The sequence below is a fragment of the Neovison vison genome, chromosome 6 (assembly GCF_020171115.1).
Source record: "Neovison vison isolate M4711 chromosome 6, ASM_NN_V1, whole genome shotgun sequence".
Lineage (NCBI taxonomy): Eukaryota > Metazoa > Chordata > Mammalia > Carnivora > Mustelidae > Neogale > Neogale vison.
The window spans coordinates 96719386-96735150 of NC_058096.1; the positions used below are offsets into that span (position 1 = coordinate 96719386).

Below are 15765 nucleotides of genomic sequence, written 5' to 3' on the forward strand. Positions count from 1 at the left end.
ATGCCCAGTGCTGCAGTTCAGTTCTTTTACTACTAATTCTTCAGATTTCTTTAAAAAAAATATTATTTTTAAAAAATACTAAGTTTTAATATTTTAGTCAGATCACTACTGGCTACTTTTCAGTAGCAATATTCATTCTTAGAAATTCTGTTTACAAGTTTAAGAACTAGCTACATGAATAACAGACTGAAAGTAGAACATGTAAGAGTTTGTGCTTCTGAGCCAATGTTATTTATAATGGAGTTATTATGATTTATACTTAAAATTCTGCTGGTTATTAGCCACACATAATAAGTTGCTAATATAAATATTTGTTATTGGTACTATTTTAATTTGGCTAAAGCAGACGTTCTGAGCTGTAAATATGATTATAGAGCGTGAGGAAATCACTGACGCACAAGCTAAGGGGAGGCATTATGATACTAGTTATTTTTTCTTTAGCATCTGTGTTTGAGGACTAGTAGGAGAGGAGAGCTTAAAGAAAAAAGGGTCTGATAACTCACGTGTGTGGGCTCATTAGCTTAAGATGTCAGAAATGCTGGAAAATTTCTTTTGAGTTAATACCCATGAATAAATTTGTAGCTGAGATTTAATTTCTCCTGAAATTAATATGTCTCTCATTGGGAAAAATCGATGACTACTTTCTTTCTTTCTTTCTTTTTTTTTTGAAGATTTTATTTATTTATTTGACAGAGATCACAATTAGGCAGAGAGGCAGGCAGAAAGAGAGGGAGAGAGAGAGGAGGAAGCAGGCTCCCCGCTGAGCAGAGAGCCCGATGCGGGGCTCCATCCCAGGACCCTGAGATCATGACCTGAGCCAAAGGCAGAGGCCTTAAGCCACTGAGCCACCCAGGCACCCCCAATTACTACTTTCTAATCTTAAAATTTGCAGATCTGTCTTTAGAACGAGTCTTACGTACATGTGAATTTGGGGCTTATTGAAGAACTCCTTCCCTTTCTAGCCTTTAATCCTTGAGATATGTTGAGTAAATCATGAAATGTTTTTAGAATTATATTAGTATGTTATTAAAAGTGAGTTTTAGTTCTAGCATAGATTTTATTTTTATTTTGGAAATTTATTTTTAAAAAGATTTTATTTATTTCATTTGACTGAGAGATCACAAATAGGCAGAGAGGCAGGCAGAGACAGAGGGGGAAGCAGGCTCCCCGCTGAGCAGAGGGCCCGATGCGGGGCTCGATCCCAGGACACTGAGACCATGACCCGAGCCGAAGGCAGCGGCCTAATCCACTGAGCCACCCAGGCGCCCCCAATTACTACTTTCTAATCTTAAAATTTGCAGATCTGTCTTTAGAACAAGTCTTAGGTACATGTGAATTTGGGGCTTATTGAAGAACTCCTTCCCTTTCTAGCCTTTAATCCTTGAGATATGTTGAGTAAATCATGAAATGTTTTTAGAATTATATTAGTATGTTATTAAAAGTGAGTTTTAGTTCTAGCATAAATTTTATTTTTATTTTGGAAATTTAGAAGAGTAAAGTTTTTTTGGGCGATTAATTTAGAGGAATAGAGTAAAGTTTTTATTTGGAGGGACTTTGCTTTTACTGATAATTACTTTTTAAAAAGTCTGGTATGTGGTTATGCTGTATTTTATTTACTCTATTAATTTCTAATATTCGAGAACATTTTATAATATCAATGGAACTTAAGACAAGTTCAACTTTTTTTACATTTCAGTGTTGGGTACTATAAAAGATAGTAAAAATAATTATGGTCAAAATTATTTCATCAAAACTTTAAATGCTTGATGTTAGTCTTCATACAACTTACTTTTTGACATAAAGTTCTTTGGTTGCAAGAAAGAACATTTAATTTACTTCACTAATAGGAATATCTCTTAAGGTGGGCTGGTGTCTTCTTGGTATTTCTTCTGCTATTGATTTTTAGCATAGTTGCCTGGAATTGTATAAATGGAGTTGAGTGGAGAGGTACTCATCAGGTTTATAAGAGTACATTAACTGATTACTATGGTAATGAGGAGGTAGATGAGTAGTGCAATTGCCTAGTATTTTTGAGGCCAATAGGTTAAGCCTAAGGAGTTTAGCCAAGATTCAGGTATAAAAAGCTCACATAAGATATAGTATGAAGCCAAGTTGAGAGCTTAAGAAAAGAACAAAGCCATATATCACTCTTTCTGGCAATGGTTATGGTGAATTTCCCACCATTTCCCTGAGGCTTTAGACAGTCTCAGTATCCAGTCCTCTGCAGAAGTGCATGTCTGAGAAGCCTGAGTGGGGACGAGAGAGGAAAACTTGGGGAAAGACCAGGTCACAACAGTACGCCAGGTAAGTTTTTTCAATATTTGGAATAGAGAGAATGGGAACTGTTAATAAGACAAGACTAGTAGAAGAAAACCTTGGAATAATAAAGAAGAGTTTCTCCTACTTTACATTTTTTTCTGTGATTTGCCCTATTTACCTTTCTATGTGTAGAGAGAACTAAAGGAAGTGTTTCCATCTTTGTATCTTAGCAAACAGCTATAGGTCTTCTCAGCCGCTAGAGCTACCTAGGTGCTTACTCTTTCAGGCATTCTGAACCCAGAGCTTCTAGAAATGTAAAGGACCTCCTATCTATGTACCCTAACTAAATTAGAAGTAGTTTATTTGTTTGTTGAGAGAAAACAGGAAGCCATCTGGTCTCTTTTCAGTTCAAAGTTTGTTATTATATGCTTAATAGTTAAGATAGCAATAGGAAAATATCTCTTTTCTTTATTAGCAACTGATTTCGTTTTATATTCATATGTGACTTTTACTCTCTAATTTAAATGGAAAAATAATATTTGCACATAAGAAAAAATCAAATGGACGGAAATATACTCCAGTAAAACATATGCACCTGTCCCACTAGTCTTTTTTTCAGCTGTGCAACTTTTGACAGTTCCATCTATCTTTCCAGAAAAAAAGAGTATAGACACATCAATTTCTGGTTAGATGTATTTTTAGGTAATTTTCTATCGATAATTCTATTCATAAATGAGATCTTTTAGCTAAATTGTTTTCTAGTTGTTTTGTATGTAGGTTAATGTTTGATATGGATGTTAGTTTTGTAACTAGTCACTTTTATTAAATTAATTCTCCTATAGCTTCTAATTGTGTCCCACCTAATTCTATTGGACCTTTCAGTGTTTAGTTTTTTTCAAGATTTACTTATTTGAGAGAGAGAGCGCGTGCACATGAGCAGGAGGAGCAGAGAGAGAGGGAAAGACGATCTTAAGCAGACTCCATCCTGAGCATGGAGCCCATTGTGGGGCTCGATCTCACAACTATGAGATCATGACCTGAGCCAAAAACTGAGAGTCTGACACTTAACTGACTTCACCACCCAGGCATCCCTTAAGTGTTTAATTTTTTAAAAATGTCTTGGGTTGACCAATTTAGAGTGAGCATTGATGAATTACTTTGAATTTTGAAAACAAAACATCATGAAGGAGGAGATATTTGTGTCAAAACATCCCTTTTCTGAATTTCCTTTTGTATCTAGGAACATAAAAAACTTCTAGCAAATAGGTTTTTAATATATATTTGTTTATTGAATGAAAGTCAGTTTGAAATGTAATCAGATGAAACTAAAATTGAAAATGAAATGAGAACAAAATCAAATTCATAAAACTAAAGTTACAGCTGTGCTTAGTTTATGCTATCATATGTACAGCAATGAAGGAAATGTGATCCCTTTATTATAAGATGTAGGAAATCTTAATGCAGAACCTTACAGGTGTATGTGAATGGGGATAAGGAAGACTCAGGGATAGGCAGAGCTTGAATCACAATCCTGACTGCTTTGTTTCTCATAAATACATATATATTAATAGTTTTTACTTTTTTTTTTTTTTAAAGACTTATTTATTTTAGAGAGTGAGCTCATGAGAGAGCATGGCAGTTGGCTGGAGGGGAGCAGGAGCAGAGGGAGAGAGAGTCCTCAGCAGACTCCCCGCTGACATGGAGCCCAACACAGGGCTCGATTTCATGATCCTGAGATCATGATCTGAGCCCAAACCAAGATTTGAGGCTTAACCAACTGTGCCATCCAGGTGCCCCTCAGTAGTTTTTCTCTATGCTGGCAGTAACCAACTAGAAAGTATAGGAAAGGAAGACCCCTCTTTCTAATACAACTTGGTATAAATTTAGAGAGAGGTAAATGAAATTTATCTATTTTAAGGAAACTATATAATACTTTGCAGAGAAATCTATGATGTTCCTGAATGCTGCAATTCATTGTAGTTCTTATAAAATCCTACAGGAAATTTCTGGATTTTGACAGAATGACTCCAAAGATAATTTTTAAAGAAAAAACAATAATAAAAAAAATAAAGAACTGTACTTCTTTTATGAGATACTATATTTTTAAAGTTACAATGATAAGAACATTACTGCACAATGAAAAGGATAAATGTCCGTGAAATAAGACTTTACACATGATAAATATAGTACTTTAACAATGTAATAAGATTGTTAATATATGGTGCTATGATAGTTGGTTAAATACGTAGGGAAAATTAGATATATATCCTAAAGTCATATCAACATAAGTATATAGGTAGAGTCGTGAGTTAAAAGTGAAACCATTTAAAAAACTTGTAAGAAAATGTAGTTGTAGGTGGTGAATGTTGAATCTTGTTTTGCTTTCTTTGGTGTTGAGTTTTAGGCATTCTCTATATATTCTGGATATTAATCCCTTCTCAGATCCGTCAGTTATATGATGTATATTTTCTCCGTTCTGTTGGATTGCCACCTACATAGTTGATAGAGTCTTTTGTACAACGTTTACCAATTTTTATTAAATCTCTTTTTTTGTTTTTCTTTTTTTTTTGCCTCTGCCTGTGGTGTTATCTCCAAGATAGTACTGTTAAATCTAGTATCTTGAAGGTTTTGACCTATGTATTCTTATCTTCTAAGAGTTTTATAGTTTTAGTTCTTATATTTAGATCTTTGATCTATTTTGAATTAATTTTTGTGTGTGGTATAAGGTAAGGATCCAGCTTTATTCTTTTGCCTGTGGATATCTAGTTTTCCCAGCATCTTTGTTGAAAAGGCTGTCCTTTTCCTATTGAATAATTTTAATGCCCTTGTCAAATCACTTGACCATATTATATGAGGGTTTATTTCTGGGCTCTCCATTCTGTTTCATTCCATTCTATTCTATATCTTAATGCCAATACAGTACCATTTTGATTATAATAGTCTTTTTTTTTTTTTTTTAAAGATTCATTTATTTTAGAGAGAGAGAAGAGAGTGGGGGGTAGGTGGAGGGGCAGGAATTCTCCAGCAACTCCCTGCTGAGGGAGGAGCCTAGCATGGGGTTCAGTCGCCTGACCCCAAGATCGGGACCTGAATTGAAATCAAGAGTCAGATACTCAACCAACTGAGCCACCCAGGCACCCTTTAGTAGTGGGTTTTTATTTTATTTATTTATTTATTTTAATATTTTATTTATTTGACAGAGAGAAATCACAACTAGGCAGAGAGTCAGGCAGAGAGAGAGAGGAGGAAGCAGGCTCCCCGCTGAGTCGAGAGCCCGATGCGGGGCTCGATCCCAGGACCCTGGGATCATGACCTGAGCTGAAGGCAGAGGCTTTTACCCACTGAGCCACCCAGGCGCCCCAGTAGTAGGTTTTTAAACCAAGAAGATTGAGACCGCCAACTTTGTAGCTTTTTTCCCAGGATTGTCTTGGCTATTTGGGGCCCCTTGTGATTGCATATGAACTTTGGCATGAAAATTTTTTTTTCTTTGCCAAAAAGTCGCTGGGATTTTGATAAGGATTTTATCAAATCTGTAGATTGCTTTGGGTAGTACTGACATGTTAATATTAAATCTTCCAATTGAAGAACACAGGATATTTTTCCAATTATTCATGTATTTTTTAATTCCTTTCAGCAACAACATTTTGTAGTTTACAATGTATGTCTTTCATCTCTTTGATTAAGTTTATTCTTAAGTATTTTATTTTTTTCTGATGTGATTTTTTTTTTTTTTTCTGGGAGAAGAAAGTAGAGGCATTTTGTGTTAGAAAATAATGAAATGATAAAATTAATTCTCTTATAATCATAAGAGACTTTTATCATTTGTTCATTAATAGTAATTCCTTTGAGTATCTAATGATATGGAAAACCATAATATACAGCTAATTGAAAAATATAAGATATAAAACTGAATAGAACCACTCCAATTTTGTTAAAATAAAACATTTTTGCATATAAAAATATATGTCAGAAGTGTGTGTAAATGTAAATAGCAAATGACACTTAATTTGTTATTTTAATAGCAAATGACACTTGGTGGGTGTGGAGGCCAAGAAAAACAAATAGTTAACTTGCAGAGATCACAATCCTGCAAGACAGGAGTCTCCCTTGGTTTACAAATGTCCTAGAGATTTACAAGTAACTCAGTTCCTCAAGCCCTAACATCACCCTCCTCTCCATAAAACTGAAGGATGCTGAGGCTGAAGAAAATGCAAACAAAGTTAAACCTAAATCTCACTAACAAGAACACTTGATAGGAGAAATGTGACATTCTACCAGGAAATGCCCAATTGTTGTCATGTTAGTGCCTCTTCAGAGGGAGAACGGCCTTGACTTGATAATAACCAGGACTTCAATATCCTGACAGTCTTTACCCTGATAGCCCTTCTGAACATCCCCTTTGTCCTCACTTACTGCTGAGCCAGCAGTCGTGGCCCAATTATCTACTGCCGAGTTCACCCCCACTCTGTCTTTAAAAACTCTGACTGTAATCCAGTTCGGGGTCCAAGTCCCTACTCCGCTGTGTGGGGTATACTTGGGCCCAAGCTTAAGCTTGTTAAATAAACCCTTGTGTGATTGCATCAGTGTTGGCTCCTTGGTGGTCTCTCAGACATGAAAACTTGGGCATAACAGTGGGTAATTTTCTTATTTTTAAATTTTTCTTTCAAAATTTCTATAATGGAATTATTATTTTTTTATACTCAGGAAAAATATTAATAGCATTTTAAAAAGTTACTGATGGGGGCGCCTGGGTGGATCAGTGGGTTAAAGCCTCTGCCTTCAGCTCAGGTCATGATCCCAGGGTTCTGGGATGGAGCCCCGCATCAGGCAATCTGCTCAACGGGGAGCCTGCTTCCCCCTCTCTCTGACTCTGCCTGCCTCTCTGCCCACTTATGATCTGTCTGTCAAATAAATAAATTTAAAAAAAAATTAAAAAAAAATAAAAAGTTACTGATGATTGCAAATAATATTACCTCATCAGAATTAGATAAGTGACAGTCTTAGCAAATGGACAAAGTGGAAAAAAATAAAAAATAAATAAAAAGTTACTGATGATTGCAAATAATATTACCTCATCAGAATTAGATAAGTGACAGTCTTAGCAAATGGACAAAGTGGAAATAGGCATGGTGAATTTGCTTGTTTTAAGAAGCTTTGGCAAAATCAAGCCTGTTTATTGGATGTCAATGGTAGAGAGCCAAAACAAGCAAACTATAGAGTATGATTTTTAAGACTATTGTTTGCAAGGGGGTTTAACATTTTATTTCAAAGAACTACTGTGCATTGTCTTGTTTCATAATTCCTGTGGATTAAATGTGCAGATATTTTCTACATTTTGCATTTGAGAACATTTTTAGAAAAACCAATATTCACAAGGTTGTATTAAATTCTCTCTACCCACAGAATGACAGTGGTGGAGGATAGTCTCAATAGTGCTAGACTAGTGGGGAAACTTGATTCATGACCTAGATTTATAAATTTAAAGTGCAAATTGGTTATAGGAGTATGCAAAAACATTTTGTCTCCCCTGCTTTTTTCGAAAAGCCCAAATGTAATTTGAGCAAGTGATATTTTGGATTACTTGGAAATTAGTTGTCTCATTTAAGGTTAATTTTGATCAGTGTTCTTGGCCTATATGAACTCTTTGACTCCTTTTAGAATGTAACATAAACTACAAACCTACTCCTCAGAAAACTGACCTTTGCATTTATGAACACACAGAATTCTGCACAGGATTTCAGGGAGGTTGCCTACCTCCTGTTTCTATCCATTAGCACTCCTAGGATCACAGATTCAGAATCTCCAGTTTAGAATCCATCTAGATGTTGGTTGAGGAAGAAAGGAAAAAGTCTAAGTTTTAATTTGAGATAATCTCAAGGAAATTGTTTCTTGATGTTGGTTTTATAGCAGACTTTATACTGAAGCATTATGTCCACTAAGGTTCTAACTTGTTGGTTTTAAGGTTGTTAAAAAGATTTTGTATTGAGTTCTTGTTTTAGTTGCTTTGGTGTCCATAGTCCTTGGAATGTATTTTTCATCTAGTCAATGCTAATTTTTTACTCTCCTTAAATTAGTACACTTAAGAGTTGAAATTATGTCAAGCATATAAAAAGCCCGAGTAGCTTCGTTTGTATATACTCCCATGTGCTTAGAGCCTTGATTTTAGAAACAGTTGTGTATTTTTATTTTGTTTTACTTATTTATTTTAAAATAATAAAAAAGGGTTATTTTTTCAACAGGAGAATCTTATCTATAGTGCTGATCCAGAATCCTTTGAAGTAAATACTAAAGATATGGACAGTACATTGAGTAGAGCATCTAGAGCAATTAAAAAGACTTCAAAAAAGGTGAGTCTTAGCTTATTATTTAACGTATCTCCAAAATGTATTTTTCAGAGTGTACTAAAATAATATTGCCATAAATACCAGTATAAGGATAGTCTAACAGAGCTGTTTTCTTGGTTCTAGGAAATGGCACATAGAGATAATAGCTTTAGTTCAGCAAATTCTTTTGCTCAGTAATTATAACAACTTGTTATCACTCCCATTCTTGTTATAGTGATGCTTCATTATAAATGTAGTGGTGATCGTTTAGATGTAGATATATGTACATTCATCTTAAATATTGCCTCAGATATTTTTTGGCAATGGGCACTGACACAATCAGGAGACCTGGGATCTATTCTTGACCATAAGTATGTTTTAGTTTCCTAATGATGAAGATCACTTCCATTCTTAACCTATCAGAGTTGAGGACTATGTAAGAATGTTGGCAGTGGGGTATTTATTTATTCATTTAAAGTGGGCTCCATGCCTAGCATGGATCCCAAGATGGGGCTTGAACTCACTACCTTGAGGCAAAATCAAGTCAGATAACTGACTGAGCCACCCAGGTGCTCCATGTAATGGGACATCTTAAAAGTAGAACTAGAATTTTAATAGTTCAAGCAAAATTTGCAGTCATGATGTACAATTTTTTGTTATTGTTTTCTTTGTTTTTGAGGGGAGGCCTTCTACTTTATTTAACCATCTTTGTATCTCCCAGCATTTAATGTATACTAATAAACATGTTGAATAATGTCAAATGAGCTCTTTCACTTTTTTAATAAATAACTTGAAGTTCAAGTGGCCTTGGACTAAAGATTTCACAACCAAATTTTAGCAGAATCCGATAAAAACCCAGGTTTCTAATTTCCCAGGCCAGGTTTTTCCAGCGTGCTTTCTTTCTCCCTTTGGGCTGTAGTGCTTTATGAGTGCATGGTGGAATAGTCTGCAATATAGTACTTCACCTTCTCACACAGTTTTGTCCAAAGAAATTCTAATTCTGCCGTATACCATTTGTAGAAAAACATCACGTGTATTTGGCATTGTTTATATTCTCATCAGTTGTATTAGATTTATCTATGCTTAATTAATTGTGACTCCTTTTATCTCTAGGTTACAAGAGCATTCTCTTTTTCAAAAACTCCAAAAAGAGCTCTGCGAAGGGCCCTTATGACATCCCAAAGCTCAGTGGAGGGAAGAAGTCCTTCCAGCAATGACAAGCATGTAATGAGTCGTCTGTCTAGCACATCATCATTAGCAGTAAGTGGCTTTGATCTAATGGGCTAAAGACTTATTCGTATTTATGGAGTTGGTATGGAATTTGTGAACTTTTTGAAGATGGAAGTCTTAATAAGTCTCTTTTTTTAAAATCTCTAAACTTTTAGCCTCTTTATTGGGGTAAAGTAACTGAGAGAAACTTCACTTAATGAACTAGAGACATACTTAGTGTATAATTTGATATGAAATTTTATTGGGATTGAGATACATTCAAAAATCTAAGAAAAGGAGCATGTTTTATTTAGGCCCCTCACTTTAGGGTAAATAATAAAATGGTTCTGTTTATGGAGATTGGCTCCAAGAATATAGTGGAGATTGAGGTTTTTTGTTTTTTGTTTTTAAACTATTTCTCTGATGAGTAGAATATAATGAGGGTGATATGGATTCTAAATTCATATGTGGAGGATGATATAGTTCTAAATTTTTAAATGTTTTAAATATTTTTAAATGTTTTCTGAATAATTCAAATTCCTAGTGATGTCAGAATTATTAGATAATTAATATTAGGGACATTTCTAACATTTATTACTGTCACTAACTATGTGAGTGATGTATCTCTATCTGTTCTTTATAAAATTATTATTGATCTAATCTACTAAGGTTAAGAAAAGCAAGTGACTCTTACTTCTTAGTTGTGTGTCCTTCAGCAAGTTTCTTATTCTCTTATCTTCATTTTTGCAGCTGAGGAGAAAAGAAGTTAAAAGTACTTAACCATATAGGGTTAACTATAAGGACTACACACACACACACACACACACACACACACACACACACAATGTGATTATCTAATGAGAAACAGTTTGAATAGTGGTTATCAACATGAACTCTGGAAATCACATGTTCAAATCCTGGCTCTGCTATTTGCTAGCTGTATGACTTTTGGCAAGTTATTAAAGATCTCTCTGTTTCAATTTCACTATCAGTTAGATGAATTTAAGGTAGTAGTTGTAAGGATTAAATAAGTTTATATATGCAAATTGCTTTGAATAGTTCCTGGCACATAGTGAATGGCCTACTGTTTTCTGAATGGTTACCTTTTATTATATGAAATTTATAGATAAGGTACTTCATATACAATAACTCTTATTTAATTTTATTTTTTTTAAGCCAGTTCCGTCTCTAACTCAGAGACTTACAGTTTAACCTATGAGTATGCTTACACAAATTTTGGAGGAAGGTCAGCCTTTCAGTGGGAGGGAAGTTATGCTTGATAATATAAATATATGCAAAGAAATTTGATAAAATGAATTAAAGTGGACAAAGCCAAAGTACTGCCCCTTCTTTATATCCTGCATCTATATAACTGTAACTATTATAAGCATTGCTTTTCAAATGAATGTAATTGGATTTTACAGGAAATTTTTAGAAAATTATTTATGGTTTTGTCACTTTTATGTAGATAATATAAATAAGAAGTACTTAAAATATCTTTAAGACATTCATGTCCTCTTCTCAATTGCTTATTTCTGTTCTAACAGATTGTCCATTCTGTTTCCACAAGCAATATAATTGGATTTACTAAGCATGTTTATGTACAGCGCTCAAACTCTACTGGTGGGCGCTCTCAAAACTCCTGGTTTCAATCTGTCCGTCATTCTGCCTCACGAGCTAGTTTTTCAGAGATACTAGAAGGAAGTATTGATTTTTCAAATTTCAAAAAAAGTCCTATCCAAGTCATCTTTGACATTTGTGAAGAATTAGGAGATATGCCAAGCAGTAATGGAAACAAGCCTCGTGAAAATTTAATGTGAGCTTATTAGCTATTTGAAATTTATATTTGTGAAAAAAGAAAGTATTCTTTCTTCACTGAATCATTATTAGGTGGGTGGGGACTTCTGAATTCACAACTTTATAACTGCTTCGAATTCATAACAATTTAAGCTTAATAGAGATTCCTTGTGTATTGGCACATAAAAATTTTTTTGCTAGGTAATTTACTCTTATGTCCAGAAAAAAATCAGTCCCCTTAGAAATTTTCCAATTTATGAAAATGATCATTTTACAAGAATAGTAATAATTTTGATGTAAAGTAGATTTTTATTCCAAATCTAATTCTTAATCTTAGATTTATGACATTTATATAAAATTCATGCTTTTTAATATGGCAAATCATAAATGTTTCCCTTGAAGAAAATGTAAGCTTTTATACTATCTACTTAAATCATCTTTGTTATCACCTGAATGGTAATTCTTTACCAACCTAGCTCTTTAAATACTACATTTTACTACCTTGTTGATGAGAATTTACAGCCACCTACCTTGTTGGCTCTAACTTTAGTTATAGTTAGACATTCATGTATGTTAAAATAAAGCAGTAGCTTTCTTTATAATTCATTTTGTTTTATACCTGCTCTGAAGTTTTTGGTGTTCTTGTATATGTTCCTTTGTTATTATTGAAAATTCTTATGATGTTTAACTTTGACCTCTGAAACAATAAATTTAGATAGCTTAGTAACTTAATAATCTCTTATCAGAAGTGCTGCTATTTTGCTCAGTTTTTATATGGAGCAAAATTATATACCTACACCTATGTATGGATTATACACATAATACAAAAACTATAGGAATGTATGACCTTTAATTTTAGAGAATTATTTTTCATGAAGTAATTTCACTCCTCTTAATTTTGCTTTATGATTAAGAAAAAACCATTAGGGTTTGTCTTTTTACCTCAAAAATTTACTGATTTATAGTTTTCTCGAAGAACCTGAAACAGTCTTTAATGTCACACAGAAATACCCTATTAGCAGTAAACCAGTTCAGTTAATATGTAGTTAACTAGCCTGTCCATTTGTTTTTTGTTTTTGAAATGCTAAAATAGTTTTAATTATGTTTTCTTCCTATCCCCCCTTCCCCCAATTTAAATTATTTTATTTACTTAAAGAGTTTAGAATTTTGGATGTTTTAAAATTAATTGTTGTGTTAATTTGTAAAATAATATGCATCATGCTAAACTATGTTATAATTTTTTAAAAGAAAAATGTAAATATAAAAATATTTGTCTTGTCTTTACAGGGTATCCCATCTCCCTCCCTTGTCAGCCTGCCTTCCTTCTTTGAAAGAAGAAGTCATACTTTAAGCAGATCTACAACTCATTTGATATGAAGCTTAAAAAATAATAATTTATAGCAACTTATAAACATTTCATACTCAAGAAACTGACTTAAATGGTACTTGTCATAAGCACTTGGTGAAAGCTGGAAAGAATATATAGGTAACACTAAAACTATGTTATTTGATTTTCTTCTTGAAAGAGTAAGATTAACCTCTTACATATTTTGAGTTAATTCATGTAAAAAATTATATTGATTTTGATGTAATTTTTCTCTTTGCTCGAATCTTTCATTTGAAGACCAATAATTTAAGTTATTCATGATATTAGTAGCTTTGCAACTTGACAATAGTAAATAAATCTTATTGGTGGTTGCCAAATACTGCTGTGAATCTCTGTATATTGTCCATGAATGAATTTTTTGGAATACCTATTTGTGTATCTCAGTTTGTGAAGAAATTAAGTAATATCACAGAACTTACTAGATAAAACACCTGCACAGATTCCTGGTTAATAGTGGGGACTTGTTTCACCTGTGCTGTTTGAAGTAGTTATTTAACTGCTTCTATTGCAGTTTATTTTATTCTCAAATGTTTTCAAGATCTAGAGTGTGGATTTTAAAAGATTTTCCCACATTAACAAGAATAATAGTTAAAGGAGATGTTTCAAAATATTTTTGCAAATTGAGATAAGAACAGAAAGATTAAAAAATATGTATATTTTGACAAATATGGTATTGGTGTATACTTGTTAACTTTTTCAGGGACCATATATTTTGGGTGATTTTAGCCACTAGCAAATCTTCATTTAGTTTGATAGTGTGAGGAATTTTATTTTGAAGTATAAGACCATGGGGAAATTGTGGTATAGACTGTTAATACATTTTATGAAATAATTCTAAAATTGACATCAGTTTTACCAATCTGCAGTAAAATACATAGGTATTTATATGGTCTGCCTTTTATTTTGGTCCCATAATTAAATGTAAAATCAAAATACATTTATTTGCTATTGTAAAATATCTTTCAAACCTGATGTTAATTTTCACAATAGGTTTTTTTTTAATAGTCAGTGATACAAAATAATCAAGTTTCTATGAATTTTTTATTTTTATTTCCTATTTGTTTAGGGAGTACTGTAAACACTTAATTGTCATTTAACAATTTCCAGTCATCTGCTTTAATAGTTTAACTGACTATATAGATTTTTTTCTATACCACATATTTGCCATTTTTAAATAGTAAATCACTCTACTGATAGATTTTAAAAGCAGTTGTATTAGTAAGAACTTTGTAAATAAATAATTAAAACTCAAGTATATTTTGTTTCGTGTTTTTTGTTGTTTTTCTAAAGATTTATTTGTTTATTTTGGAGAGAGGCAGAAGGAGTGGGAGAATGAGACCTTCCAGCAGACTCCCTGCTGAGCATGGAGTATGTTGCTGGGCTCGATCACAAGACCCTGAGATCATGACCTGAGCTGAAATCAAGAGTTGGACATGGTACCAACTGAGCCAGCTAGGCACCCTGTTTTGTGTTTTAAACAATTCCTTTACACCAATTTTCATAGGTCAGTATGAATGCTTAAATCAACTTCTCTCACATATTTGCTTGCCTATTTATTTGCTTATTCCTTTCTCCTTTAACATTTCTAAGCATTATATATACTGAGCTATATGTAGACAGCAATTTAAAAAAAAAATTATTTATTAGAAAGCATGAGCAGGAAGTTGTGAGGGGAGAGGGAGAAACAAACTCCCTGCTAAGCGTGGAGCCCAATGTGGGGTTTGATCCTCGGACCCTGAGATCGTGACCTGAGCTGAAGTCAGATGCTTAATGGATTGAGCCATCCAGATGCTCCAGGACAGCAGCTTTTAATCTGGAATCTATTTTGCAGTGTGGAGCTAGTGAATCCTATGATAGTTTATATAAAATTTTGTGTTCAGTGCATGTACACATTTTTCTGGCAGAAATTATACAGCTTATATCATTTTATTGGAGATGGAACTTTGATTCCCTCCAAGACTACCGTGTTTCAGGGAGAGGAAATGACCTGAGATAAGGCATGAAGTTGGAAATGTATTGGGTGAATACTGGCAAAATATTAACAGGTAGTTAATTTTTTTTTTTTTAAAAGATTTTATTTATTTATTTGACAGAGAGAGATCACAAGTAGGCAGAAAGGCAGGCAGAGAGAGAGAGAGAGGAGGAAGCAGGCTCCCTGCTGAGCAGAGAGCCCATGCGGGACTCAATCCCAGGACCCTGAGATCACGACCCGAGCCGAAGGCAGCGGCTTAACCAACTGAGCCACCCAGGTGCCCCAACAGGTAGTTAATTTTAACTTTAAAGGGAATGCCTCTAGTTTTTCTCATAATGAGACATGCTCTCAGATCTAGTTTTTTTTGGCATATCCCCATTAACAAATTAAAAACCGTTTATATTCTTTATCTGTTAAGATGTGTTATCATGTATGGATATTACATAAAATTAACCTTCTCTATTGAGAAAATGTTTTATTCATTGATCTTTAATCTGTTGCATTATATTAATATATTTGGTAATATTAACCCATTCTTGTATTTGTGGGTTATACTGTATAATTCATACATGTTGGAATTGATATATATTCTATTGAATATAGAACCATATTAATAAAGAGTCACATTCATGAGAGAGACATAAGAAAATGTTTAACTCCATAGCGAATTTGAAAATGTGGAGGACCTAAGCAAAGTATAGCCAAACTTAACTCAAGAGGACGTAGAAACTTCTAATGTCCCCATAAATAGCACAAGTTAAAAAGGTAAATATGCACTGTTAGAAAAAGATGCAAATTCCAAATGATTTTAAAGCTGA

The 15765-nt window shown here is 33.5% G+C and overlaps 1 protein-coding gene and 1 pseudogene across 1 annotated transcript in view; one reads left to right on the forward strand and one right to left on the reverse strand.

Annotated features, from left to right (window-relative positions):
• ECT2 (epithelial cell transforming 2) overlaps positions 1-11602 on the forward strand; it is a 60319-nt gene extending 48717 nt beyond the window's left edge. The window contains 4 exon segments of the mRNA XM_044251807.1: positions 8499-8606; positions 9696-9842; positions 11339-11515; positions 11517-11602. Of these exon segments, the coding sequence (XP_044107742.1) occupies positions 8499-8606; positions 9696-9842; positions 11339-11515; positions 11517-11561 (477 nt within the window). The 3' untranslated portion in view covers positions 11562-11602.
• On the reverse strand, positions 1786-11858 carry LOC122908703 (annotated as a pseudogene).
• Between the last annotated feature and the right edge of the window lie 3907 nt (positions 11859-15765).